The 27,858-nt window shown below is 45.0% G+C and overlaps 1 protein-coding gene across 1 annotated transcript in view; it reads right to left on the bottom strand.

The window, feature by feature from the left end:
* SPINT2 (serine peptidase inhibitor, Kunitz type 2) overlaps positions 1–23,541 on the bottom strand; it is a 29,446-nt gene extending 5,905 nt beyond the window's left edge. Inside the window, exons 1-2 of the mRNA XM_066242226.1 lie at positions 23,089–23,541; positions 2,620–2,790 (exon numbers count right to left, since the gene is read on the bottom strand). Of these exons, the coding sequence (XP_066098323.1) occupies positions 2,620–2,790; positions 23,089–23,194 (277 nt within the window). The 5' untranslated portion in view covers positions 23,195–23,541. The remainder of the gene's footprint in view (positions 1–2,619; positions 2,791–23,088) is intronic.
* Between the last annotated feature and the right edge of the window lie 4,317 nt (positions 23,542–27,858).

The following is a 27,858-nucleotide window of genomic DNA, read 5'->3' as shown; positions in this document are numbered from 1 at the left end:
GAGCAAGGATGGCCCGGGTGCTGGGGATGGCTCCTTGGCCTCTGCCCCAGGCGCTAGAGTGGCTCTGGTCGCGGCAGAGCGAAGCCCCGGAGGGGCAGAGCATCGCCCCTGGTGGGTGTGCCGGGTGGATCCCAGTCGGGCGCATGTGGGAGTCTGTCTGACTGTCTCTCCCCGTTTCCAGCTTCAGAAAAAAAATAAAAATAAAAAAAATAAGACAGCTGTCTGCCTTCTTCGAGGAAAACACAACCACCCCTGGCCCCTTATAGTGAACTCCTGTCTTAATGCCTAGCGTCTATTGCTTGCATTCTTTTTTTTTTTTTTTTTTTTTTTTTTTTTTGTGACAGAGACAGAGAGAGTCAGAGAGAGGGACAGATAGGGACAGACAGGAAGGGAGAGAGATAAGAAGCATCAACCATTAGTTTTTCATTGTGACACCTTAGTTGTTCATTGATTGCTCTCTCATATGTGCCTTGACTGGGCCTTCAGCAGACTGAGTGACCCCTTGCTCGAGCCAGCGATCTTGGGCTCAAGCTGGTGAGCTTTGCTCAAACCAGATGAGCCCACACTCAAGCTGGCGACCTCGGGGTCTCAAACCTGGGTCCTCCTCATCCCAGTCCAATGCTCTATCCACTACGCCACTGCCTGGTCAGGCTACTGCTTGCATTCTTAAAAACAACTCTCTACCTAAGAAAATAAGGACTAACCAGAGTGGGTGGGTGCATGTCCTCTAGTCAACTCTTAAGTAGGATAAGACAGAAAAGGTAGCAAAAATAAGTCCTCTTAATTGCTTCCCCCATACTGATTCTAGCTGATGATAGAAAATTACAATAAATGCTATTTTCCTTAGTCACCATCTGGTAAGGTTGCTAGTTGCTCCCTGAAAGGTGAGGAGCTCGCCTGTATGCCACCCCAGCTCTCCAAACACTTGCTGAGCGCCTGCTGGGCACTGGGCTCACAAAGATCAATAAAATCTTCCTCAAGGCGCTCAGTTACTGGTAGGCTCATGTGCCCAGCACTGTTTCAAACTTCAAATCACAGCCAAAGCCACTCTTTTTCCACCCTATTTACATGTAACTTTAATAAGTTTATCCAATTTTTGAATGCGGAGTGCAAAGCCAAGCGAGATTACAGCCTTTAAGTGAGGAGACATAAGAATCCCACAAGGATGCAGGACATAAAAAATAAAATAAAAAAGGATGCAGGACATGGGCTCACAGGCTGGTGGTGTGCAGGGAGCAGTAAAGGCAACAGCACATCCTGATATAGAATCAAAATCCAGAGTCCTAACATTGATGCCAAGCTGTCAAAGGATACGAGAAGTCATGTAACAATGTTAGGGAGTTGCCAGTGAAAATGTTTGACAGTTTGGGTGGCCAAGTCTTTGAGTCTCTGGGACACTTGAAAGGAATCGGGCCTCAGAGGGCCTGATTGCCACCAAGAGGTCCCTCATAGCAGTTCAGAGCCAATGCAGGTTGTTGTGGGGCTTTCAGGGTTATTGTTATTATTACTATCAGTTTTCTTTTTATGAGAGAGAGAGACAGAACAAAGCATCAACTCGTAGTTGCTTCATTTGAATTATGCATTGATTGCTTCTTGTACGTGCCTTGACGGGGGGGGGGGGGCGCTCCAGCCAAGCCAGTGACCCCTTGATCAAGCCAGCGCCCTAGGAAGATGTCAGCATTATGGGTTGATGCTCTATCCATTGCACCACCAACAGTCACAGGGTCAATGTTATCTTGATTCCACAGAATCCTTTGCAGGTAAAGACTGGGAAAAGGACGGAATCTAAGAAGTATGTTCTTCTTTTTGTATGTGTGCGTGTGACAGAGACAGAGAGAGACAAAGGGACAGATAGGGACAGGCAGGAACAGACAGGAAGGGAGAGAGATGAGGAGCAACAATTCTTCGTTGTGGCTCCTTAGTTGTTCATTGATTGCTTTCTCATACATGCCTTGACCAGGGGGCTATAGCAGAGTGAGTGACCCCTTGCTCAAGCCAGTGACCTTGGACTCAAGCCAATGACCTTGGGCTTCAAGCTAGCAACCTTTGGGCTCAAGCCGGATGAGTCCACGCTCAAGCTGCGACCTAGAGGTTTTGAACCTGGTTCTGTGTCCCAATCCGATGCTCTATCCACTGTGCCACCACCTGGTCAAGCAGTATGTTCTAGTTTTAACTTGACTCAGAACTTGGCTGGCTGGGTGAGCTCCTCAAGCCCTTTGTCCCAGAGGTAAAAATAACCCAAATGCTCAGGGAGCAAGTGGGGCAGCCCGTCTGAGTGGACCAGGGAGCTCCGATCAAGGGGAAGCAACTTCCTCCTCCGCTGGGTCTGGTGTGGGACTCGCACTAAGTAGTGGGAGAAAGGAAGCCATGGAGAAGATGCAGTCTGCCCTCTGCCCCCAGCCCCCAGCTCCTGAGGCCTACTCTCCCTTTCTGGGAAGAGAATGGAGGGAGCTGTTGTAAAACCACTATGTGGGCGACCTTTACACTGTGCCTGTTTTTTTCTGTTTTTGAAAACATCCCCCAGGTTCAGCCATAAAGAACTAGTGAAGGGCAAAAGGCACCCACATACTAATGAATAAACTCCAAATAATAACATTTCCTCAACTACCACTGTCTTACCTGTGACATCAGCACATTTCTCAAGACACTCCTCCTCGGTCAGGTAATTGTTGTCGTTCCCACCACAGCCTCCATAGACAAACTGCTGGCAGGATCTGCCAGTGGCATTGTACCACCACCTATGGAAGGAGGCCCGGCATCTTCCCACTACCTTTGGAACTTGGCAAAAGTCTAAAAGAGAAGCAAAGACCAGTTAGCTTGGCAGGGCAATGCTGGCAACAGAGAGCATGCTGGACCTGCAGGAGGAGCCTGTAGTTTTCCAGAGTCCCAGTACCAGCACAGTTCCTCCGTGAACTGTCTCTACAGTGTCGCCATCAGGCCTCCTTGGTGACTCCTACCTTTTACAGGAAGGAAGCACATCTAACAACAAAGATACAAACCCACCCGACCATGTTGATTCTGTCACCCCCATTATCAAAGACACATATCCAGTAGAGAAATATGCTATTCAAAGGCAAAAAACAGACTTCAAAGTCCATAATGTGTGTCTCATCACACTGGGCCAAGGGGACCTGAGCACAGAAAGGCCAGCACAGGTGATGGGAGGTCAGGAAGGAATCACAATGGCACTCTAAGTGCCCCTAATGAGGAACTTCATTACCTTCCCTACCCACTCTCTGCCCAGCCACCACTTCACACTTAAATTACCATAAGAGTCTCAGAAAGAACTCCCTAACTCCAGCTGCCCCGCTGCCACCCCCAGCTACAAAGGCAACCCAGGTCACTCCTGTGCTCCAGCACTATAATGGCTCCCATCTGAGCACAGCAAGGGGCCCCCAAATCTAGTACAAGGGAAACAAAACAATGTTGTCAAATTCCAGGCAGATATATCTACCTGCTAAAGGCCTCTCACTCTGCTCCCTCTCTTTTTAAAAAAGTATCAGCTCTGGCTGGTTAGCTCAGTCAGTTAGGAGTGTTGTCCCCAAACGACAAGGTTCTGGGGTCAATCCCTAGTCAGGGCACACACATGAGGCAACCAAGGAATACCCTCCTTCCCCCTCCCCTCCGTCTCCCTTTCTCTCCCTCCTGTCTCTCTAGAAATCAATGAAAATTAAGCCCTGGCTGGAAAGCTCAGTTGGTTGGAGCATTGTCACAGAGCACGGAGGTTGCTGGTTCGATTCCCTAGTCAGAGCATATGCAGGAGCAGCTTGATGTTCCTCTCTCTCTCTCTCTCTCTCTCTCTCTCTCTCAATCTCAAAAAATATGAATTACCACCTGGCCTGTGGTGGCACAGTGGATCGAGTGCCGACCTAGAACCCTGAGGTCACTGGTTCGAAACCCTGGGCCTGCCTGGTCAGGGCACATATGACAAATAATCAGTGAACAGCTGAACAGCTAGAGTGAAGCAACTACTTCTTGTCCACACCACTGTCTGTAAAATCTTTTTTTAAAAAAAGTATCACCAATATCAAAATAAGACTTTCTCCTAGAGGGAATAAGGAAGACTGAAAGCAATTTTAAAAGGCCATGTGACCACTGTATCGCCCCTCCCACTCAATCATGAGTCCACATTGCCTCTACCTACACCCTGGCCTCCACAATCTCAATAAACATCTTGATAAACAACCCAGGGCCCAACACTTGGTTCTATGTTGTCATTTACTTCTTTCTAGTTTTTTCCATGTTTGTTATATTTACTACACCAACTGGGGGCTGATGCTCGAAAGCACAGAGTTAGGATTTGTGCTTCTCTTGTGTCTCCCAAAATATGTCATAATGATGGGGATAAAACCAAATGTTCCATAAAACATCAATATGTGGATAAAAAAGGCTGGTGCTGCGCAAAACACACCACGGAAGTTCTGCACACACCAATAAATCACAGGTTAAACTAGTACAGGAGGAAAAGCATATCCTGAAGTAAGAAATTATTAACTTGAAAGCAACCATCAATGAAATCAGCAGTTAAAGGTACCTTATCTGGATGTGATATGAATAGAATCATATAGCATATCCAGAAAATAGAAAATCAATAGGACAGGAAGTAGGCTAATGGTTCCTAGTGCTGGGGGTGGAGTGGGGTGGGGAGTCGCAGCAAATGGGCACAAGGATCTTTTGGAGATGATGGAATTGTTCCAAAATTGGATTGTGAGGATGGTTGTTATACAACTCTGTAAATATACCAAAATTTACTAGATTGTATACTTAAGATGACTGATCTTTGGTATGTAAATAATAGTTTAATAGAGCAGTTTATTAAAAATAGGGATACCTTCTGTCCATAACATCAACCAGAACCAACTGGGTGTGCACCTGGAGTAGGTATTTTCAACAATGTGTCAAAGGTCACAAACACACCCAATCAATATGGCCCAGGGAAAAGAAGACAGGAGAGCTCTCTGGTGTATGAGCCATATGGTTGGTCAAAGGTCAGTGGCAACACTGCTATCAAAACAAGACAGTGAGGATCCATACCAGATCCACTTATTACCCCAAACAAAAATCATCATCAAGGCAGGGAGCAATCAACTTCTAGGGGCAGCAATAACCTGCCCAATGAATGCTTTGGAAAGCACCTTGACTTGTTTTCTGAACAGTTTCAGGTACAGCCTTTTTGACAAAGACCCAAGGGTAGAACTGTACACTTTAAATGGGTGAATCACATAGTATGTGAATTTCATACTGAGCCTGACCAGGCGGTGGCGCAGTGGATAGAGCATCAGGCTGGGATGCAGAGGACCCAGGTTCAAGGCCCCAAGGTCACCAGCTTGAGCACGGGCTGCTCATCTGGTTTGAGCAAAAAGCCCACCAGCTTGAACCCAAGGTCGCTGGCTCCAGCAGGGGGTTACTCGGTCTGCTGAAGGCCCGCAGTCAAGGCACATATGGGAGGGCAATCAATGAACAACTGAGGTGTTGCAACGCGCAATGAAGAACTAATGATTGATGCTTCTCGTCTCTCTCTGTCCCTGTCTATCCCTCCCTCTGACTCACTCTCTGTCTCTGTAAAAAATAAATTAATTAATTAAAAACAAAACAAAACAAAAAAACCCTGAGACCCTGACTAGGTAGCTCAGTTGTGGTCAGATTATCATCCTGATATGCCAAGGTTACGGGTTCGATTCCTGGTCAGGACACATATAAGAAGCAACCAATGAATACATAAATAAGTGGAACAATAAATTTATGTTTCTCTCTCTCCCTCTCACCCCTTCCTCTTTCTCTCTCTCAAATCAATACATTAGAAAACAAAACAAAACAAAAACCCTAAAACCTGAGAGAAGGCCGAATAAAGCTTAAGGCAGAAAACACCAGACAGCAGTGCAACAGAGTAACTACAATATAAAGGATGGAAATTTGGTGGCTCTTCTTCATAACCTTGGGTGCCAGATACACACCCTGTGCAGGTATGGAAGCCTGAGGGTTTGTAAAGAGGAGCAAAAATGGCCTATCCAGGAGTGGATTCCTCAGTGAAATAAGAAATGTGCACTGCCTAGAATGTGGCCCTCATCATTACAGATGCAGAAACACACATTTAGTGCTGGCACTGAGACACAAGGATGCTGAACCCTGCTACCAGAGCACACAAGAGGATATACTAAGAAAATAACTGTCAAGTTGGTTAGATGTATACTCTCTTCAGCATACCACCTCAGAAAGCAAGCTGGAAAGTTGCAGGTCGCTTGGAGTCATAAGTAAGAAAAGTTTAGTGTTCCTATGCACATCTACTCCCTCAGGTCTGCCTCTGGGACTTCCTAACTGGAATTTCCTTCTGCAGATATGCTGGTCCCTTCCCTACTAAGCTTTTGGGCCTGGAAGCCATTCTGTCTCAGCTAGCTAGCTGCTCACAGCTGCTTTCAAATTACCACACACTGATTTCATAGTTTAAGTTTCAAAAGTAACCTATTTTCAGGTTCCTTGGGGAGTATGAAGAAACATCACTTTTGTCCCAGGGAAATTCAGAAGTATCTCTTCATTAAGAGAAAACCTAGCCTGCCTGACCCAGGGGTCGCACAGTGAATACAGCATAGACCTGGGATGTTGAGGAGCCAGGTTCAAAACCCTGAGGTCACTGGCTTGAGCACAGGCTCACCAGATTGAGCACAGGGTCTTTGACTTGAGCGTGGGATCATCAATGTGACCCCATAGTCCCTGGCTTGAACCCAAAGATCACTGGCTTGAAGCCCAAGGTCACTGGCTCAGCTGGAGGCCCCCTCCCTGCCCCCCCCCCAAGGCACATATGAGAAGCAATCAATGAACAACTAAAGTAAGGTAACTAAGAGTTGATGCTTCTCATCTCTCTCCCTGCCTACCTACCTATCTGTCTCTCTAAAAAAAATAAAGGGTGGGGGGAGAGGGAGAGAGAGGGGGAGGGAGAGGGGGGAGGGGGAGAGAGAGAGAGAGAATGAATCTAGCCTGGCCTGTGGTAGAGCACCAACCTGGAATGCTGAATCCTGGGCTTGCTGGTCAAGGCACATATGAAAGCAACCACTGAACAGTCAGAGTGAAGCAACTACTTCTTGTCCCCTCCTCTGTAAAATCAATAAATAAAATCTTTACATTTTCTAAAAAAGATTTTATTTATTGATTTCAGAAAGAGGAGGGAAATAGAGAAAGAGTGGGTGGTGGGGGGGAGCAGGAAGGATCGGTGCTTCTCCTGTGTGCCTTGCCAAGGCAAGCCTGGGGTTTCAAACCAGCGATCTCAGCATTTCAGGTCAACGCTCTACCCACTGTGTCACCACAGGTCAGGCCATAAATAAAACCTTTAAAAAGAAAAAGAAAAAAAAGGAGAGAGAAAACCTAGACAAAAAACACAGTCAGTCTGGAAAGAAAGAATCCTGCTAATTGTTGCAGCTGAGTAGTGCTCTGTGAGGACTCATAAAACTGTTTTCACTACTTCATTGTATACATTTGAAAATTCCTATAAAGAGAAAAAAGATAATGTCACGTTGTCACATGTTTTTTACTAACTAAATTGCTTTTGCGTTTCTACATATAATTTTTTTTTTTTTACAGAGACAGAGGGAGAGTCAGAGGGAGGGACAGATAGGAACAGACAGACAGGAACGGAGAAAGATGAGAAGCATCAATCATTAGTTTTTCATTGCGACACCTTAGTTCATTGATTGCTTTCTCATATGTGCCTTGACCGTGGGGCTACAGCAGACCGAGTAAACCCTTGCTAAAGCCAGCGACCTTGGGTCTTGAACCTGGGTCCTCTGCATCCCAGCCTGACACTCTATCCACTCTGCAACCGCCTGGTCAGGCACTACATGTAAATTTTTACTCTCTAGGCTTGAGCAAAGTGAATTCCTGAAAAATAAGTTTCTTTTTATTTGCTTGTTTCAAAAGACACAGTGTTTCTTTAGAAAACACAGGCTATATATTCTTGACTTTTACCCCAAATAACATCAACATATTTTCTTTCATTGTTCTCCAAAAAGCCAGAAATACTTTCACTATGTAATAAGATGGCTTCCATGACTTATCTTCCTAAAGACTTAAGCAAAAAATTAAAGTACTATACTTTGGTAAATTCAGATTAAAATAAAAATATAAAGCCTGACTGGTGGTGATGCAGTGAATAGAGCATAGACCTGGGACACTGAGGACCCCAGGAGGTCACCAGCATGAGTATGGGATCATCAACATGATCCCAAGATCACTAGCTTGATCCCCGCCCCCCTTTAGGCACTTACAAGAAGCAACCAATCAACAGCTACAAGTGAGGCAACTGAATTGATGCTTCTCATCTCTCTCCCTTCCTGTCTCCTTTCTCAAGAAAAAAAAACTGTAGAGCAATATTTCTTGACACCCCATTTATTGCCCTCACCAAGCATTACACCAGGCACATTATATATACTATTTCTAATGGTCACAATAAAACTATGAATCATGTAGTATCAACTCCATTTTATAGATAAGGACACAGGCCTGGTTAGGGCATTTAAGAAAAGTGAGCAGCAGACCTGGATATCCATTCAGTTCATATCGGTCTGATTAGGAAGCACCACTGTAATGACCCCTCGGACTGAAAAAGTGACTATAGTAACAGGCAGTGGGAAAAACATGACATTGAAGTTGCCTACAAGCCACAACATTCCTGAAAACCTTTATTACAATCTGAGGGCTCTCTAAGGCCAGGCCGTTGGCTGACCTGTTTTCAGTTATACTCTATGACAGGGTCAGGAACAACATCATACCAAAGAAACTGGCCAAGGCTGAGGGGGATTTAGTTGGACAAATTTTCAGGAAGTTATTTCTTAATAAATAATTCTATTATTATGGAGGTAACTGTTAGGTTAAAGCCATGGGAGGTCAGTTCACTGGGGAAGGGGAAAGCCTCTTTTCGGCTTCTCTAGGCAACTGGCAGGTCAATATAAACCTCCGACCAGGTCAGACCTGGAGAGAACCCCAGTGGACTGCCTTATTCCATATGAGATAGCTGACAGGCTAAACACCTTCCTGGGTCTATGACTGGGCACTGGGAGAGACCAGCTGAATATACACGGCTGGTGTATTCCAAAAGGAAAACTTATTTTATAAATGCCTGGATGCAAGCATACAAGCAGGCTGAGACCAACAAGTGTCAAACCTGAGCTGCGGGAGGGTGCATTAGATAAAAGGGATTTGCTGGCATGGGGTCCGTGTACCTGGGCAAGCTTAGATTAGCATATCAGCTCTTGTGGAAAGGTGGACAAGTGGTTAAGGCGCTGGACTGCTAGATTAGCATATCAGGGGTTTTTTGTGGCCTTGGTTATGGATTTAAGGAGGGGAATTCTGCTGCAGAGACACAAATTTTTTTGATGTAGCACAGACTTAGTGTCCTTGGTAAATCCTGAAGATGGCCAAGAGGTCAGTCTCCCACTAATAGCTGGGGGCCTGAGTCTGTGAGCCTACTTCCACAAACAGCTATTGTGATTTAAAGCTCCTCTCCCTAATGGTCAGGTTCCTCCCCAAGGCAAGCTTTGCTATACCTCATAATGAAGGCCAGGCAGCTGTTAGAAAAGAGAAGAGCAAGCAAATTAACTGTATCTTTACAAAATGTTTGGGTGAAGGAAATATGAGCTTTATAGGGACTAGTTTAACCCTAACAATAACAAAATGATATATTGCTCACAAATGCAAGTGTAAAGTTAAATACTTTCTATGTTTTCAAAATGCAGGGTAGGAAAAGCTGAAGGGACCAAATTTGGATGCACCCCCTTCAGAATATATAAAAACAGAATTTCTGCATTCAAGAAACAATAACAGTCCCTTGGAAAAGCATCAGAAATAGTTAAAAATCATACGTTATATGAAATATGAGCCATTTAATTTTAAAACCCTGGCAGACAGTTTGAACATTAGCTATTACAAAACTTCCAAACAGGCGGGTCTTTGTTGTGGAAAACAGGTTTCTCAGGTTCTGAAATCACCTAAAGCTTTAACCAAGACACCTAGCCAATGGGACAACTTCCCTCTGTGTGCAGCTGGCTGCAATCATTTGCTGTCACTCCTAACAAGGACATCACAGAAATGTTAGCCTGGAGTTAGGCTCCCAGGCACTAACTACAATCTAATTTAACTCTCACAGGCTGAAGAGGATTGTGTCTAGTCCTTCTTCAGAAATGTACAACTGCCTGACCAGGCGGTGGCGCAGTGGATAGAGCATCAAACTAGGATGCGAAGGATCGAGGTTTGAGACCCCAAGGTCACCAGCTTGAACGCAGGCTCATCTGGTTTGAACAAAAGCTCACCAGCTTGAGCCCAACGTTGCTGGCTCGAGCAAGGGGTTACTTGATCTGCTGAAGGCCTGCGGTCAAGGCACAAAGGAGAAAGCAATCAATGAACAACTAAGGTGTTGCAACCCGCAACAAAAAACTCATGATTGATGCGTCCCATGTCTGTGTTCCCGTCTGTCTGTCCCTGTCTATCTCTCTCTGTAAAAAAAAAAAAAAGTAAAAATAAAAAGCACAACTGCAGCCGTGCCAACTCTGAAAAATAAGTTTACTTTAATATATGCATTCATTGGTTGATTACTGTCAGTGCCTTGACCTGGGATTGAACCCACAACCTAGGCATATCCAGGTGATGCTCTACCAATTGAGTTACTTGGTCAGGGCCTGGGTTACTTTACTTTTTTTTTTTTTTAACTTTATTCATTTTAGAGGAGAGAGAGATGGAAAAGGCTGGGGGTAGGGGAGCAGGAAGCACCAACTCCCATATGTGCCTTGACCCAGCAAGCCACAAGTTTTTTTTTTTGTTTTGTTTTTTGTTTTTTATTCATTTTAGAAAGGAGAGAGAGAGAGAGAAGGGGGGAGGAGCAGGAAGCATCAACTCCCATATGTGCCTTGACCAGGCAAGCCCAGGGTTTCGAACTGGCGACCTCAGCATTTCCAGGTCGATGCTTTATCCACTGCGCCACCACAGGTCAGGCCAAGCCACGAGTTTTGAACCAGCGACCTCAGCATTCCAGGTTGACGCTTTATCCACTGCGCCACCACAGGTCAGGCCTTACTTTACTTTTTGTAGTTTTTTCCAGTGTTACTTCCTCTGGGACATCAACCTTTCTGCTACCACCACTTTCCTCATTTGTCACTAAGTGGGCCCTGACCAAGCTCCCTGGCTGCATATCCCATCTCTCGGCTGGAGGCAGTGTCAACATTCCCACAGTCAGCTAGCTCTTCTATCACTCCACTGGAATTTCACTTCTGGCTGCCTCCCAGCAGTTTTCTGTTCAGTTCCCTCTACTGATGAACCATTTTGTATAAACTGCCACATTGGTTTATCACTGGGAGGCAACACAACTACATGCTTTGTTGTGTATGAGCTAAGAAGATCTGTGCGGTGACCAGTCAGCGTGTATACATATGTGTAGTTTACAGTGACCGTACAGCTAGCCGGTGAAACCTGTGCCCAAGTACTCATGGTTACTACACTGTGGTAACTGAAATGTGAGCCCTGTTGTTACGAGACTGAAATTATTTAATGAAAGTGTGGTAACTGAAATTCTTGCATGTTGAAAACCCTGCAAAGCAAGGGCTGACTTTATTTTAGGTGCTGTGGGCCACAGAGTTCTGACTCAACTCCGTCATTGTAGCATAAAAGCAACATCAGACAATATGTAAATGATGGCCAGGCTGTCATTGCAATAAAATTTTGTTTATAGACACTAAAATTTTATCTAAAATAATTTTTACATGTCTTAAAATAGTCTTGATTTTTCAACCATTTAAAAAATGTAAAAATTGTACTTAGCTTGCCAATTCTTTTTTACGGCATTTATAAAAAACACCCTGTTCATATTTTCCACACCTACAGAGCTCAGTCTTTTGTGTGTGGTCAGAAGCTATCACATAGACTGCTAGGGTTCACATTTCTTATAACAGCACTGATCATGCAATACTCATATTTATCCTTTGCTAAAAAGGCTGTGACACCCTTCCATCCCTAAAAACAGCTTTACTCATCTCATTGAAGCCATTTAGAATTCTAATAATGGCCATAGAGAAATTATTTGATACAAAACCCCCCGGACATTTGAAAATCATATTTTAAAAAAAAATACGACACTCCTCAGTATCAAAAAGTGCACAGTCATGTAATTCAAGAGTTTCTAAGACCAGTGGCAACTATTACCACATCCACAAAGGGCTTGATCTTCACAGTCCTACAACAGCTAAAAGGTCACCACCAAGACATCTTATTTATGTCAGTTAATAACTGTGAGACATCCACATACTGGAATACCCAGAACTGTAAAAAATAGGCAAATGTGTACATGCTGGGACTGAAAATGTCTAAGAGGGGGAAATAAAGCAAAATAGTGAATTCTATTTTATAATAATTTTTTAAAGCTTTTCTTTTGTTTGTTTGTTTTTGTTTTTGTTTTTTTACAGAGACAGAGAGTCTGAGAGAGGGATAGACAGGGACAGACAGGAACAGAGAGAGATGAGAATCATCAATCATTAGTTTTTCATTGTGCGTTGCAACACCTTAGTTGTTCATTGATTGCTTTCTCATATGTGCCTTGACCGTGGGCCTTCAACAGACCGAGTAACCCTTGGCTGGAACCAGCGACCTTGGGTTCAAGCTGGTGGGCTTTTTGCTCAAACCAGATGAGCCCACGCTCAAGCTGGCGACCTCTGGGTCTCGAACCTGGGTGGGTCCTCTGCATCCTAGTTCGACGCTCTATCTACTGCGCCACCGCCTGGTCAGGCTATGATAATTTTTTTAAAACTTTTAATCTAGCCTGAACTGTGGTGGCACAGTGGATAAAGCGTCGACCTGGAAATGCTGAGGTCGCCTGTTCGAAACCCTGGGCTTGCCTGGTCAAGGCACATATGGGAGTTGATGCTTCCAGCTCCTCCCCCTTCTCTCTCACTGTCTCTCTCTCCTCTCTCTCTCTCTTTCTCCTCTCTAAAAATGAATAAATAAATAAATTAATTAATTAAAAAAAAAAAACTTTTAATCTAGACAGATGTATGAATCTATTCCTCAAGGGAAAGGGAATAAAGGAGAGAGACTTTTACCTACAAGTTTTCTTTTCATCTGTATCTTTTGGTACAGTCTGAGTTTTATCTGGACACTGGATTATGGTCCCATTTGTTTGCTCAAATTTTTCAGTCAGCCTGACCGGTGGTGGTGCAGTAGATGGAGCGTCAACCTGGGTGGCTGAGGACTCAGGTTTGAAACCCTAAACTTACCGGATTGAGCGCAGGCTCATCCAGCTTGAGCACAGGCTCACTGGCTTGGCCTGAGCACCATGCCACCCACCCCATCAAGGCACGTATGAGAAACAATCAATGAACAACTAAAGTGACACACTACGAGCTGATGCCTCTCATCTCTCAAAAAAGAAAAAAAAAGAATTGTGTTAAACTGCAGTATCCCCCATTTATGTGTCTGCAGAGAACTCGAGAATTGATTGATGCAGAAAAAGTCATGCATCTGGTGTCAAAGTATTCTGTAATAAACAGGAGTTTTCACTTTAAAATCTTTTAGAGCCTGACCTGTGGTGGCACAGTGGATAAAGCTTCAACTTAGAATGTTGAGGTCACCAGTGTGAAACCCCAGGTTTGCCAGGTCAAGACACATACGGGAGTTGATGCTTCCTGCTCCTCCTCCCCTTCTCTCTCTCTCTCTCTCTCTCTCTCTCCCCCCTCTCTAAAGAAATGAATAAATAAAATCTTTAAAAAAGAAAAAAAATTGTTTTAGATGAGGGAAGAGGCTAAGAATGTTAGCAAGAGAACAATCTTGAGAATATTACAAATATAATAGCCCAAGTTGATGTGAATACCTCTCTGTGTGATTTATACCTGTTTTGGATTTAGTTAGTAAAAAAGTGTTTTTTGGCAAGTTTGTTAGCAAAAAGTCCCCTTTTGTGACCTTCCAGACTTGTTTCCTGCTGAGGAAAGCACCATTAATCTTGAGGGTATCTTGACAACGGCATGTCTGGGAACAGGGACTTGCTCACTGTAACTTGAATTCACTGGTGTGAGGAGAATGTTTGCTTTCCCTCCATAGGCCCCACTGAGCCAAATTCTTCAGGAAAAACAACTCAAATGGGAAGGTTTACTTTGACACACAAGCCAGTATCATACGACTGTTGTGAAGATAATAGTTTCTGATCCATTATAAGCGCTTAAAACATTTGGCACGAAGTTTTGAATAATATATAGAGACATATTTTTTTGATGTTACACTTTTTTTGAAGACCAGACTAACACAGGGACAGTGGAAATGACGATAAGAATGACACTTCACTGGGAAGTCCAACTGAATGTGGTGACTGACAGGATAGAGGAGAATACAGAAAACCAAAAGTACAACCTCAGGTCAAAGAATCGATCAAACCACCTGTCACTCCTTTCCTTGGTTTTTCTGCTGAGTGACCATCCACCATACCTGAGGTGACAAAATTCCTTACCTTCACCCTAGGGTAAGATGACAATGGCAAATTACACACAGCTCAAAGTCCTGCACTGCTACATGAGATTACGATTCAGGGACAGAAAGCCTGAGGGTGGGACTGGAGAAAGTAAGAAGAAATATGCTTTGGTTACCCATTTGGACTGCGTTATCTTCTCGCTATGGACTAAGAGAATCTCAATGTGTAAGCGAAGAGGTACTGAATACCAGGGAGGCAAACAAGCTGTTTTAATGCTATCATGCCAAATTCCAAAGTTGGCATTTATTTTATAATCAGCCTTATCTCTACCTATTTTTTTTTTTTAAACAGAGGCAGAGATAGACAGGGACAGACAGACAGGAAGGGAGAGAGATGAGAAGCATCAATCATCAGTTTCTCGTTGCGCATTGCGACTTCTTAGTTGTTCATTGATTGCTTTCTCACATGTGCCTTGACCGCGGGCCTTCAGCAGACCGAGTAACCCCCTGCTGGAGCCAGCGACCTTGGGTCCAAGCTGGTGAGCTCTTTGCTCAAGCCAGATGAGCCCGTGCTCAAGCTGGCGACCTCAGGGTCTCGAACCTGGGTCCTTCCGCATCCCAGTCCGACGCTCTATCCACTGCGCCACCACTTGGTCAGGCTCTCTACCTATTTTGATTAGCTGGATAGGTTCTACACACTTGAGTATTTCTGTTTCCCATATAGAAAGGTTGTCATTTTTAGGATAAGTAATTCAGAAACTTTAAAATAAAATTTTATTTATTGACCTGTGGTGGCGCAGTGGATAAAACGTCGACCTGGAAATGCTGAGGTCGCTGGTTTGAAACCCTGGGCTTGCCTGGTCAAGGCACATATGGGAGTTGATGCTTCCAGCTCCTACCCCCTCTCTCTGTCTCTCTCTCCTCTCTAAAAAAAATAAAAAATAAAAAAATTTATTTATTGAATTTACTGAGTGTGGAGGGGTGAGAAGTAATCGCCTCATTCTAGCTGTTCATTGGTTGTTTGTGGTCTGTGTCTTTTTTTTCTTTGTTTTTTTTTGTTTTTTGGTTTTTTTAAATTTATTCATTATAGAGAGGAGAGAGAGAGAGAGAGAGAGAGAGAGAGAGAAGGGGGGAGGAGCAGGAAGCATCAACTCCCATATGTGCCTTGACCAGGCAAGCCCAGGGTTTCGAACCGGCAACCTCAGTGTTTCCAGGTTGACGCTTTATCCACTGCGCCACCACAGGTCAGGCCTGTGGTCTGTGTCTTGATCAGGCAAGCCCAGGGTTTCGAACCGGTGACTTCAGAGTTAAGGTCAGCACTCTATCCACTGAACCACCACCAGCCAGGCTCGGCAACTTTGAAATAATTCCCAGGTATTTATGAGGAAAGAACATTTACAATGACAAACCCAACTTAAATTATCAGTCTCATAAAAATCTTGGTGTTCCAGATATAAAATCTTGACATTAGATATGAAATTTACATTTCATAAACTCTTAGCACAGTGCAAACCAGCACTTCTACCCACCATCACTTCATACTCATCACTCAAACAGGACTATAAAATTCTACCCTTACCTAAATCCATAACTAGAAATACCGCAGCCCATGTGAACAACCTGGAAACAAAGAGTTCAGTCTTTCACGGAACTGTTTGTTAATTCACATTTAGGGGTTCTTAGTCTCTTCTGAATCTAAAAATGGATCATTTTATTTATTTTTTATTTTTTTAATTTATTGATTTTTAGAGAGAGAAAGGGGTGGAGGAGCGGGAAGCATCAACTCGTAGTGACTACTTCTCATATGAGCCTTGACCAGGCAGGTCCTGGGTTTCGAACCAGCAATCTCAGCTTTCCAGGAAAAATGGACTATTTTTAGAAACTGATAAAGTCTGCCCTGGCCAAATAGCTTGGTTGGTTAGAGCATCATCCCAAAGTACAGAGGTTGCTGGTTTGATCCCCAGTCAGGACACATACAGGAACAGATCTATGTTCCTGTCTCTCTCCTTCCCTTCATCTCTTGTTAAAAATCAATCAATCAATAAATAAATAAAGAAAGAAAGAAAAGGAAAAAAGAAACTGATAAAACCTAATGGACCCTTTCCCTAGAGCAGTGTTTCTCAACCTGTTTTTTTATCACCAACCCCCCTACCCCCACCAAAAGAGCCTTTAGACATATTTTTCTTAATCACCTCAGGAGATTTTGGCCTGACCAGCCAGGCGGTGGTGCAGTGGATAGAGAGTCATGGGCTCATCTGGTTTGAGCAAAAGCTCACCAGCTTGGACCCAAGGTCGCTGGCTCAAGCAAGGGGTCACTCGGTCTGCTGTAGCCCCACAGTCAAGGCACATATGAGAAAGCAATCAATGAACAACTAAGGTGTCGCAACGAAAAACTGATGATTGATGCTTCTCATCTCTCTCCATTCCTGTCTGTCTCTATCTATCCCTCTCTCTGTCTCTGTAAAAAAAAAAAAAAAAAAAAAAAAAAAAATCACCTCAGGAAATTTTAATATCACAGACATACTGTGTATTTATGTAGACTGGCCCTTTGAAAGGTCACTATTGTAATATCTAGTATTTTCTCATCCCCAACCCCAGAAATGCTCTAGACCAGTGGTCCCCAACCTTTTTTGGGCTACGGACCGGTTTAATGTCAGAAAATATTTTCACGGACCAGCCTTTAGGGTGGGACGGATAAATGTATCATGTGACCGAGACAAGTGTCAAGAGTGAGTCTTAGATGGATATAACAGAGGGAATCTGGTCATTTTTTAAAAATAAAACATCGTTCAGACTTAAATATAAGTAAAACGGAAATAATTTAAGTTGTTTATTCTTTCTCTGCGGACTGGTACCAAATGGCCCACACTGGTACCAGTCCGTGGCCCAGGGGTTGGGGACCACTGCTCTAGACTTTAAATAACAGACCCTGGGACACATATGGACAAAGTATGTCATGTGAATTCAGGAACTTCAGATTAAGGAGCTTTTTATTTTATTTTTTTAGGTTGTATTTACTGATTAATTTTAGAGAGAGAAATTTAGGGAGGAAACATCGATTTGTTGTTCCACTTATTGATGCATTCATTGGTTGATTCTTGTATGTGCCCTGACCAGGAATCAAACCAACAACCTTGGTGTATCAGAACAATACTCCAACCAACTGAACTACTCAGCAAGAGCCAGATTAAGGGGTTTCTGAAGCCACGGACCTAGGACCCTGTTGGTGAGATCCACCTCAAACATCTCAAAAACTAAATTTTTACCCTAATCTCTCTCTTTTTTTTAATTGATTTGAGACAGAAAGAGAAAAGCATTAACTTGCTCTTCCATTTAGTGTGCATTCTCTGGTTGCTTCTTCTATGTGCTCTGACCAGAGACTAAAGCTGCAACCTCGGCATATTGGGACAATGCTCTAAGCAGCTGAGCTACCTGGCCAGGGCCTATCCTAATCTCTAAAATGGTTTTCTGATGATGAAAAATGTACTTCAAATAAACTTCAAAGTAACTGAACTCCAAAGTTCCTGGGTGTCACATTCCTTTACAGGGGGTTTTCAAAAAGATATTGTCAGAAAGAACACATGATATGACATTTATGACCAGGATCGTGTAAAGGCTTCTATAATCCATAAACTAATGCTTTTGGGCTCATCTGTAAAGTCTGCATTAGTCACCCAGGCTTCCTGGGGTTAATGAAGTCACCTCGGTGTCATCTCTTTAGATTTCTCTCTCCCCTCACATGAATCACAGGCTACCTTATCCCTATTTGGCCTCCCCTGTCAGCCTCAGGAAATGGCAAACAGAGGCTTGGCTGCTTGGCCAATACCCAAGAGACAAGCCTGAGCAAGCAAATGACTCTGGGAATGGGTAAAATGAGAAACAGGTGGGGGAGAGGCGGGTGAAAGAGAAGTTTGCTTTCTCTATCACAGGCTGCACTCTCAAATGCTGACCAGTGCAAAGGAATGTTTCTGGTGGAAAGTACATTTTTCCACTTTCTTTTTCCAGGGAAAGGTCCACTCTCCCTCAGTGGACCTAAAAGCAAGGCCCCTGCCTGACCCGGTGGTGGTGCAGTGGATAGAGCATCGACCTTGAACTCCAAGGACTCGGGTTTGAAACCCTGAAGTCGCATGCCTGAGCCCAAGTATGCTGGCGTGAGCAAGGAGTCACTGGCTCGGCTGAAGACCACCCCCCACCCTGGCCCCATCAAGGCACGTATGAGAAACAGTGAACAACTAAAGTACTGTAACTTTTATAGTTTCTATAATTGTAAATTTTTTAATGGAAAGACTTATGTTTTGGCTTTGCCTGAAAATATGAAAGTCTGGCGCCACCACGACTATGTTCCCACATAGCACCCAAATGGAGCACATCCTTTTTTTCTGAGGGGGGGAGGGTGAGAGATGAGAAGCATCATAGTTGCGTCACTTTTGTCATTCACTGATTGCTTCTCCGGAGCATATTCTTAAGGTGGGGATCACAACTGAAATGTTTACTGATGCAGAGGGCGGGCCAAGTGAATAAATACACACTGAGGGAGATTAGTACCTGGCTTGTCCAAAAGGAGCAACAGGCTCCAGCCCATGGGTGCAATGTGGGAACACAGGCCTGGAGGCGCCAGACCTTCATATTTTCAGGCAAAGCCAAAACAATTTTTTCCATTAAAAAATTTACAATTATAGAAACTGTGCAAGTCGCATAGTCTGTCTGAGGCCTCCAGGGAACAATTTATAATCTCTTTGTGCTTTCTATGATGCTCCTCTCACTTGCTATCACATCAGCCCCAGCCTCCTGAGCTACACCTCTCATTCCCATCATCCTGTTCCGTCACCATCTCCCTTCCCCCAACTACTGGGGCCTCTCATACTTGTGGCCTATCTTAAGCAAAATCTCTCATTTTCTCAACCACTTCTCTAAACATTGTCACTTTATTATTTCTAACCTAACCGGGTTTCCCTTGAATATGCCTTCTCTTGTGCCCTAGAAGTGGGTAGGTCTTTTTCTTCTTTTTTTTTTTTTTTAATATTTATCTATGTATTTACCTTTACTGATGTTTTATTTCTTTTCTTTTTCTCTCTCTTTTTTTTTTTTTTTTTACAGAGACAGAGAGAGAGTCAGAGAGAGGGATATATAGGGACAGACAGACAGGAACAGAGAGAGATACGAAGCATCAATCATCAGTTTTTCATTGTAGCACTTTAGTTGTTCATTGATTGCTCTCTCATATGTGCCTTGACCAGGGGGCTACAGCAGACTGAGTAACCCCTTGCTCAAGCCAGCAACCTTGGGTCCAAACTGGTGAGCTTTTGCTCAAACCACATGAGCCTGCGCTCAAGCTGGTGACCTCGGGGTCTCGAACCTGGGTCCTCAGCAGCCCAGTCCGACACTCTATCCACTGCGCCACCGCCTGGTCAGGCATAGAAGTGGGTAGGTCTTCTTGCTCCCAAGTGCTACTTCCAGACCATTCTCTATTGATCCTCTTTCCCAACCCCCCAGATATAAATCTTGTCATCAGACCATATGGTACCCACCTTGTGCATCATTTTCTAACCACTACACCTCACTTCTCCACGATTTTAGCTTCAGGCTCACTGCCACACCCCCTGTTCCTATCATCATTCTTGGTGATTTCCATATCCAGGTAGATAATCCTTGAACCATTCTGGCCTCTTGATTGCTACACCTCTCCTCCAGGGATCCTGTCCTCCCCAGACCCTCCCTCCCATGGCCACGCCTAGCCCTTGTCTTAGTAACTGCAGCCTCTTCAAAACCTTAGTTTCAAGCATCTCACTCCCTGCCCTTCATATCCTATTGTTGGGCAAATAAGTTTGAAAAATGTGTTTTTTAGGTCTGCTCGCTTATATTTTGCATTGGCCTGGGCAGCACCATGTGTATGTAGTCTGTGAAAGGCTTGCCCTCAGAGCAGCAGATTGCAAATTGCGGACTACCTTCCTGCTTGGGAGGGGCCTCTGTATTGCTAATGTTTGCTGAAGAAGGGATTTTGTCCCCAGCGGGGTTTTTGCAGGAAGAGAAGAACAGATGTGGAACTCTGCTGAGGCTGGTGAGGGCCTTTGATCCCAGGAAGAACTGGAGAAGGTTTTCTGGGTTGTGGAACCAGAGAATGCCTTAGGGCTTTGGGAGCTCTGAAAGAGAGGGAAGCAGTCTTCCCTGCCTGTTTGCTCATCCGCCAGTATGAGACTTTAATAAACGGAACGGCCCACCATTTTTTGGCTCCACTGTTTCTTTACCATCTGCCCAAATCCAATGAGAACCTGCATGGCCATGGCGGTGGCCACTGGCCTTACACCTATCTTTGAACACCTATCTAGTTCATTTTATCCAAAACCTCAGCTTCAACAATCCGTTGACCTTACAACTTTTCCACAACCCCTCCCTCAGCCTCCTCATGTCTTCACATAGATTAAATTCCTTGATCTACCATTATAATTACTCCCTTACACGCTTTTCCCTTTCCATCCTACTCATCCGGCAGAGCCTATGCAGCTCCATGTGACTGGGGAAACACCTCACTCAGTGAAAAAGCAACCAGGAGGGAAGAAAAAAATCAAAACTGTTGAAAGCTTTCAAACAAACAAGTAAGGGCATTAGTTGACCCAGTCAGACAGGAGTACTTCTGAAAGGTCAGTAGGTCCAGCCAAAGGCAGCAGCCCCAGAGGCCACTGAGAACAGAGAAAGCCTCTGCAGCCAGACCTAGCTTTGTCAATTACTATTGTATGACCTTAGATAAGACCTGTAACTTCACCACCATCCAGGTTATCTCAAGGATTAAGTAACACATACGAGCTCAGAGTAAGCAATACATGTTAACCCCAAACTCAGTTTTGACAAAGTCCAGGCCAGGTACCTGGATGGTACTGTCCACCCTACAATAATCATTTCATCTATAAAAGTCCAGAAGGGCTGTCAAATCCTGGTTCAGACTGCACAAATAATGAAGAAAGAATAAATAATGCATTCCCGATTCTTGGTCCTCTAGACCTGAGCCTCTCCCCACTGGCCCTTGACAGTTCCATTAACTAAATTTTTTCCTCTCTGCCTCACACATAAATAAATTAAGTCTTCAGAAGTCACCACAGGACCAGGAGAGAAAGCACAAGAACACAGATATTTATATATCATGATAGAGAAAGTATGGCAAGAGAAGCAAATTGCCTCAAAAACTATACGTGAAATTTAAGTGGTGTATTTTTCTTTTTTGCGAGAGACTGAGAGAGGGATAGATAAGGACAGACAGAGAGAGAGATGAGAAACATCAATTCTTTGCTGCAGCTCCTTAGTTGTTAATTGATTTTCTCATGTGTGCCTTGACTAGGGGGCTCCAGCCGAGACAGTGACCCCTTGGCTCAAGCCAGAGACCTTGGGCTTCAAGCCAGGGATCTTTTCGGCTCAAGCCTGGGACCTCAGAGTTTTGAACCTAGGTCCTCTCAGCACCCCAGTCCGATGCTCTATCCACTGTGCCGCCGCCTGATTAGGCTAAATGGTGTATTTTAAGGGGGGAAAAACAGAGTTTGGAATCAGTTGTTTGTTCATGAGATGATTTTAGGTGATTATATTGGGGAAAAACATGGCCACCATTATCTTACATCACCTCATTTGTGTACTTCACCCTGTTCATTTATTTCTTAGTAATTTAGTACTGTGATTAGTGCTCTTTACTTAAATATTTACTCACTGTCTCTGTCTCTCCCACTAGAATATAAGCTCTGTGAGTGCAGGGATCTTGCTTGTCTAAGTCACAAATGTCATCACCTGTGCCAGCACTGTCCCAGACACACAGAAGGGGCTCAGTAAGTTTTACCGAATCAATGTCTTTCAAAAGTTGTTTTCAAAGCCTGCTTTTGCTTGTCTCAAGCAGTTAAGGTTCTAACACTTGTTTAAAAAAGACATTTCAAGCTGACCTTCTTTTGAGTGAAGAGATTTAAATCCAAACTTATGCTCCACGAACTTCTTAAAGAACAATCCCATGAATCCCAGCCCAGCTCCTCAAAGCCAATACCTTTCTTATAATACCAAGGCGCCCCCAACCTGGCATCATCTGACAAAATTTCTCCCCTCGAACACTTTTGCTTTTCTCCTCCTTCCTGTGTACATAACTGAGCATCACCTTCCTTCTTAGGGGTGCTCTACTGCAACTGAACCAGAAAGGAGGTTTCTCCGGAGGCTTAAGTCCAACATCTAAAGAGGTGGAGGTGGGGCCTCTTTCCTGAAGAAAAACTGTCACCAGGCTCTCATCTAAACCCCAATCTCCTCAGGCCTACCTCCCAGGGCTTTCCTGGGCCCTGAAACTTTCCGCAGACCGCAAGAGGCCGGTCTTCTGATAGGCCTCTCACCCTTTCCGACCACAGGGAGGGCCGGGCTACTCCTCAGTCAATAGCGTTTGTCTCCTCCCTCACCCTCAGGAAACTTTCTCAATCGCGACTCCGCCTGTCCTCCTCCCAAGGGTTCCCAAACCCCTTCTCAAGGCTCAGTCTCCCAGGGCTGGCTCCAACACACCCCCAATTTCCTCCCCCGCCAAATTCTCCCGGCTCAGACCTCACCCAGGGCCCCTCGGATCCCAAGTTACCCTCCACACCCTGCCCCTTACGCCCCGCCTTCGACCACTCGGCCATCTACTCCCCCCAGGAAACCCGCCAGGACCCTCACCGTGGACGCCACGTTCTCCGTCGGCTGCCTCGGCCCCGAAAAGGAGCAGCGTTACCAGCAGGGCGAGGACCGCCCGGCACCGCCTTAGCCCACACAGTTGCGACATGACGGGGTCCCACCGGCTGTGCAGGCGACGGCTCTAGCCACGGGCCGTTGGGGACTCGCGATCAGGTGCAGGAAGCCCCTTGCTGCGCACGCGCACTGAAGCGTCCCGCGTTCAGGTGCAGGCTCGCTCGCAGGGGCTGACGCGAGTCTCCGGAGAGCCCCTTTCTCCGTCTGTGGACTCTGCCTTCTATGCCCACAGTACGGGAGCACGCTCCTGACTCGCCCCTTTTCCCCCAGTGACACACAGCAACTCCCCACCACACGTCCAAATGCCTGGTGGAAGCCGGAGCCAATGGCGGCCGACTGGAAATAGCTAGCATAGGTGTCCGGCTGGGGGGCGGGGCGCACCTGGCCAGGCGGGGAGCAGAGAGCGCAGGCGCAGAGAACAGGCACCTGCGCGGCCATGCTCCACCCTCAGCGCACCTGGGTCTGCTCCTGGTGCCCGGGGCGGGAGGGGAGGCGGGGCTTGCGTTGACTCCACCCCGGTTAGAGCCTGGCCTGGAGATAGGCGCATGCCCACTGAGGCAGGGCTTTTTGCTATCCTTTCCCCAAGGCTGGTTGATGAGGTCCCAGCAACTTCCTTCTTAGGCTTGGGCTACGGGATAGGAGCAGAGCGTTTAGAGACGTGCTCTCTGGAAAACTTTTTTTGCCCGCCTCAATTCAGCCTTCCTTTGAAGGAGAGGGACTTATTTTTTCCTAAATTCGACGTTCACTAAGTGCCTAACCGGAACATTGTTGGATATTCAGCGTGACCACGTCAGACTAGTTAGTCCCTGTGTCACCAGACTGGAGCAGCCTGGAGTAGTAACAACTGAAGCATAGGGCAGAGTGATTAGGAATGTGACGGGGAACTAACTACAGGCGGCCCCCTGAGGCCATTTATCTGCCCCCCCGCCCCCCCCCCCCACACTTCCAGAAGGGGCACCTCTTTCATTGGTGGTCAGTGAGAGGAGCACATTGACCATCTCATTAGCCAAAAGCAGGCCCATAGTTCCCATTGAAATACTGGTCAGTTTGTTGATTTAAATTTACTTGTTCTTTATTTTAAATATTGTATTTGTTCCCATTTTGTTTTTTTACTTTAAAATAAGATATGTGCAGTGTGCATAGGGATTTGCCCATAGTTTTTTTATAGTCCGGCCCTCCAATGGTATGAGGAACAGTGAACTGGCCCCCTGTGTAAAAAGTTTGGGGAACCCTGGGCTACGTGATCATGAGTTAGGGTAGTGGATGATGGGAGCCCAGGCAAATTCCTTATTCAGTGTGAGATAGGGTCAAAGAGAGCTTCCCCAGAAGAGGTGATAGACTCATGAGTGAAGATCAGTCTCAGGCCCCACCCCCGTGGTTCCCAGTCCAGAGATGAAGATAAATTATTCACCAGACTGGGATAGGTGTCATGGCAGTGATAGGGAAGCACAGGCATCATCAGGCCTGAAAGGATGGAACCCAGAGGAAGTACCTGACCCAGCTTGGGAGCCAGAGGGGCTTCCTTGGAAAGGGAACTAAATCTCAAAAGGAGGATGGAGTGGGACAGGCATAGGAGTAGAGGAAAACAAAAAAGGAGACCTATTTGAGCTAGGTAGTGGAGAAAAGCCCGTGAGGAGGTGATTTTGAAAATGAAAACTGGAAGATAAAAAGAGATAATAGCCAAAACATTCCAGGAAATCAGGAACAGCAAAAGCAAAAGTCCTAACACAGCCTAACACAGTGGTGCAGTGGATAGAGCTTCGGACTGGGATGCGGAGGACCCAGGTTTGAGACCCTGAGTCACCAGCTTGAGTGCGGGCTCATCTGCTTTGAGCAAAGCTCACCAGCTTGGACCCAAGGTCGCTGGCTCGAGCAAGGGGTTACTCGGTCTGCTGTGCCCCCCCCCACTCCCCCAACCCCCCCACCCTTGTCAAGGCACTTATGAGAAAGCAATCAATCAGTGGTAGTCAACCTGGTCCCTACTGCCCACTAGTGGGTGTTCCAGCTTTCATGGTGGGCGGTAGCGGAGCAACCAAAGTATAAATAAAAAGATAGATTTAACTATAGTAAGTCGTTTTATAAAGATTTATTCTACCAAACTTAGCGAAAATCCGGCATAAAGTACTTGGTAAGTAATTATTATTATATGCTTTAACTTGCTGTAACTCTGCTTTATAAATTTTATAAAGTAAAGTTACTTCCCTACTTTATAAGTCACCATTACTGTGGAACCAGTGGGTGGTTAGAAAATTTTACTACTAACAGAGAACAAAAGTGGGCGGTAGGTATAAAAAGGTTGACTACCCCTGCAATGAACAACTAAGATCTCACAATGAAAAACTAATGATTGATGCTTTTCATCTCTCTTCGTTCCTGCCTGTCTGTCCCTATCTATCCCTCTCTCTGGCTCTCTGGCTCTGTAAAAAAATAAATAAATAAAATAAAATAAATAAAATTTCTAATACAAGAAAGACTAGTGTGAAAAAAAAAAAAAGACTAGTGTGTTACAGGAGCCAAGGCCATTCCTGCTATTCAGCCCTCCTGACGTGATAATACAAGGGGTAGGCAACAGTGGTTTTACAGTTGTGTGTACATGAAACAATTTATTCTCATATTATTATTTATTAATTTTTATATCATTGTTTTTTTAAAATGAGAGGCAGGGAAGCAGAGATACAGACTCTACCACATGCACTTCAACCAGGATCCACCCAGCAACCTGTCTGGGGCTGATGCTCTGCCCATCTGGGGCCTCTTCTCCATTGCTCAGCAACAGAGCTACTATTTAGGGCCTGAGGTGAAGCCATGGAGTCATCCTCAGTGCCTGGGGCCAACTTTCTGGAACCATTTGAACCATGGCTGTGGGAGAGGGAGAAAGAGAGCAAGAGATAGATTGGGGAGGGGAAGGGTTGAGAAGTAGATGGTCACTTCTCCTGTGTGCCCAAACTGGGAATTGAACCCGGGACTTCCACATGCCGGGCCAATGCTCTACCACTGAGCCAATGGGCCAGAGCCAATTTTTGTATTATTAATTTATATTACAACTGTAAACCTACATTTGCCCACATCTGGTATGTGAAGAGCCTTAACTGGATAAAATGGTGTTTACCTTAAACAATTAAAGTTTTATGGCAGCTATCTTCTTTAATCTTGCGGTGAGGTCCTGGGACTCCAGATCAAGAGTCTAAACGTGAGGCCAAAGGTCTCTCCAACACCTGAGTGCTTCAACCCCACCCTGGTCCACCAAGTCTAAGCTTGAACTGGAAGACTGAGAAGTCTGTTGTAAGAGGTGAGGCTGGAGAGGAGGCACAGGTATAATCATTCATTCATTGTCGTGGCAACAATGCACTCCTCAGAGACCAGATGCTCCAAGGGGCCGACGGGAGGCAACAGCCCTGGTCCGCAGACTGAAGGACTGAAGCCCGATTCCAGTCTTACTCAGATATTTATTTGAAAGTACAAATAACTCAAGGAAACAAAAGAAGTTTTCAGGGAGTGAAGTAAAGGACAAGGAAGATGTTGATTTTTAATCTCTCTTCTGAGAGCCTAAACAATTCTGTTATTAAATCTTATCCTGCTGTTTGGCTGTTTCCAGCACAGGGTCAGAGAGGTCCCTGGACTCTTGTCCGCTCAGGGCTTTTGCCTAGCACACTTCTGTGTCTGATTGTTGTTCTAACTCTGCATATTTTCATAGCATATTCCTACAATTCATTCATTCATTCAATAATTCATTCATCTATCCCGTCATTCAGTACATTTAATGAGCACCCACTCTGAGCCAGGTACTGTTACAAACGTTGGAGAAGATATAACAACAAACAAAGAAAAATTCCTGCCCTGTTGGAACTCCCTTTCAAATAGACCTGACCAGTGGTGGTGCAGTGGATAAAGTGCTGACCTGGAACACTGAGGTCTCTAGTTAGAAACTCCGTGAGTGCAGGTTCCTTAGCTTGAGCACAGGCTGGCTGACTTGAGCCAGGAATCATCCTCATGATCCCAAATGTTGCCAGCTTGAGTCCAAAGGAGGTCACTGGCATGAAAAGCCTAAGGTCACTGGCTTGAGCAAGGGACACTGGTTCAGTTTGAGCCTGAGGTCCTATTCCCAGTCAAGACACCAAGATGCTTACAAGAAGCAATCAGCCTGACCTGTGGTGGCGCAGTGGATAAAGTGTCGACCTGGAAATGTTGAGGTTGCCGGTTCAAAACCCTGGGCTTGCCTGGTCAAGGCACATATGGGAGTTGATGCTTCCAGCTCCTCCCCCTTCTCTCTCTCTTTCTCTCTCTCTCTGTCTTTCCCTGTCCTCTCTAAAATGAATAAATAAAAAATTTTAAAAAAAGAAGAAGCAATCAGTGCAGAACCAAAGTGAAAGCAACTACAAGTTGATGCTTCTCACTCTTTTCTCCACCTCTCTCTTTCTTTTTCTCTCTAAAAAAAAAATCAATTAACTAAAAAAAAAAAATGTTGGGGCCTGACCTGTGGTGGTGCAGTGGATAAAGCATCATCCTGGAAATGCTGAGGTTGCCGGTTCAAAACCCTGGGCTTGCCTGGTCAAGGCACATATGGGAGTTGATGCTTCCTGCTCGCCCCCCATAATGAATAAATAAAATCTTTAAAAAAAATAATTAAAAAAATGTTGCCTGACCTGTGGTGGCTCAGTGGATAAAGCATCGACCTGGAAATGCTGAGGTCGCCGGTTT

The sequence above is a fragment of the Saccopteryx bilineata genome, chromosome 9 (assembly GCF_036850765.1).
Source record: "Saccopteryx bilineata isolate mSacBil1 chromosome 9, mSacBil1_pri_phased_curated, whole genome shotgun sequence".
In the NCBI taxonomy this organism is placed as follows: domain Eukaryota; kingdom Metazoa; phylum Chordata; class Mammalia; order Chiroptera; family Emballonuridae; genus Saccopteryx; species Saccopteryx bilineata.
Note: the sequence above shows the minus strand (reverse complement) of the source record. Positions and strands in the feature narration are given on the sequence as shown.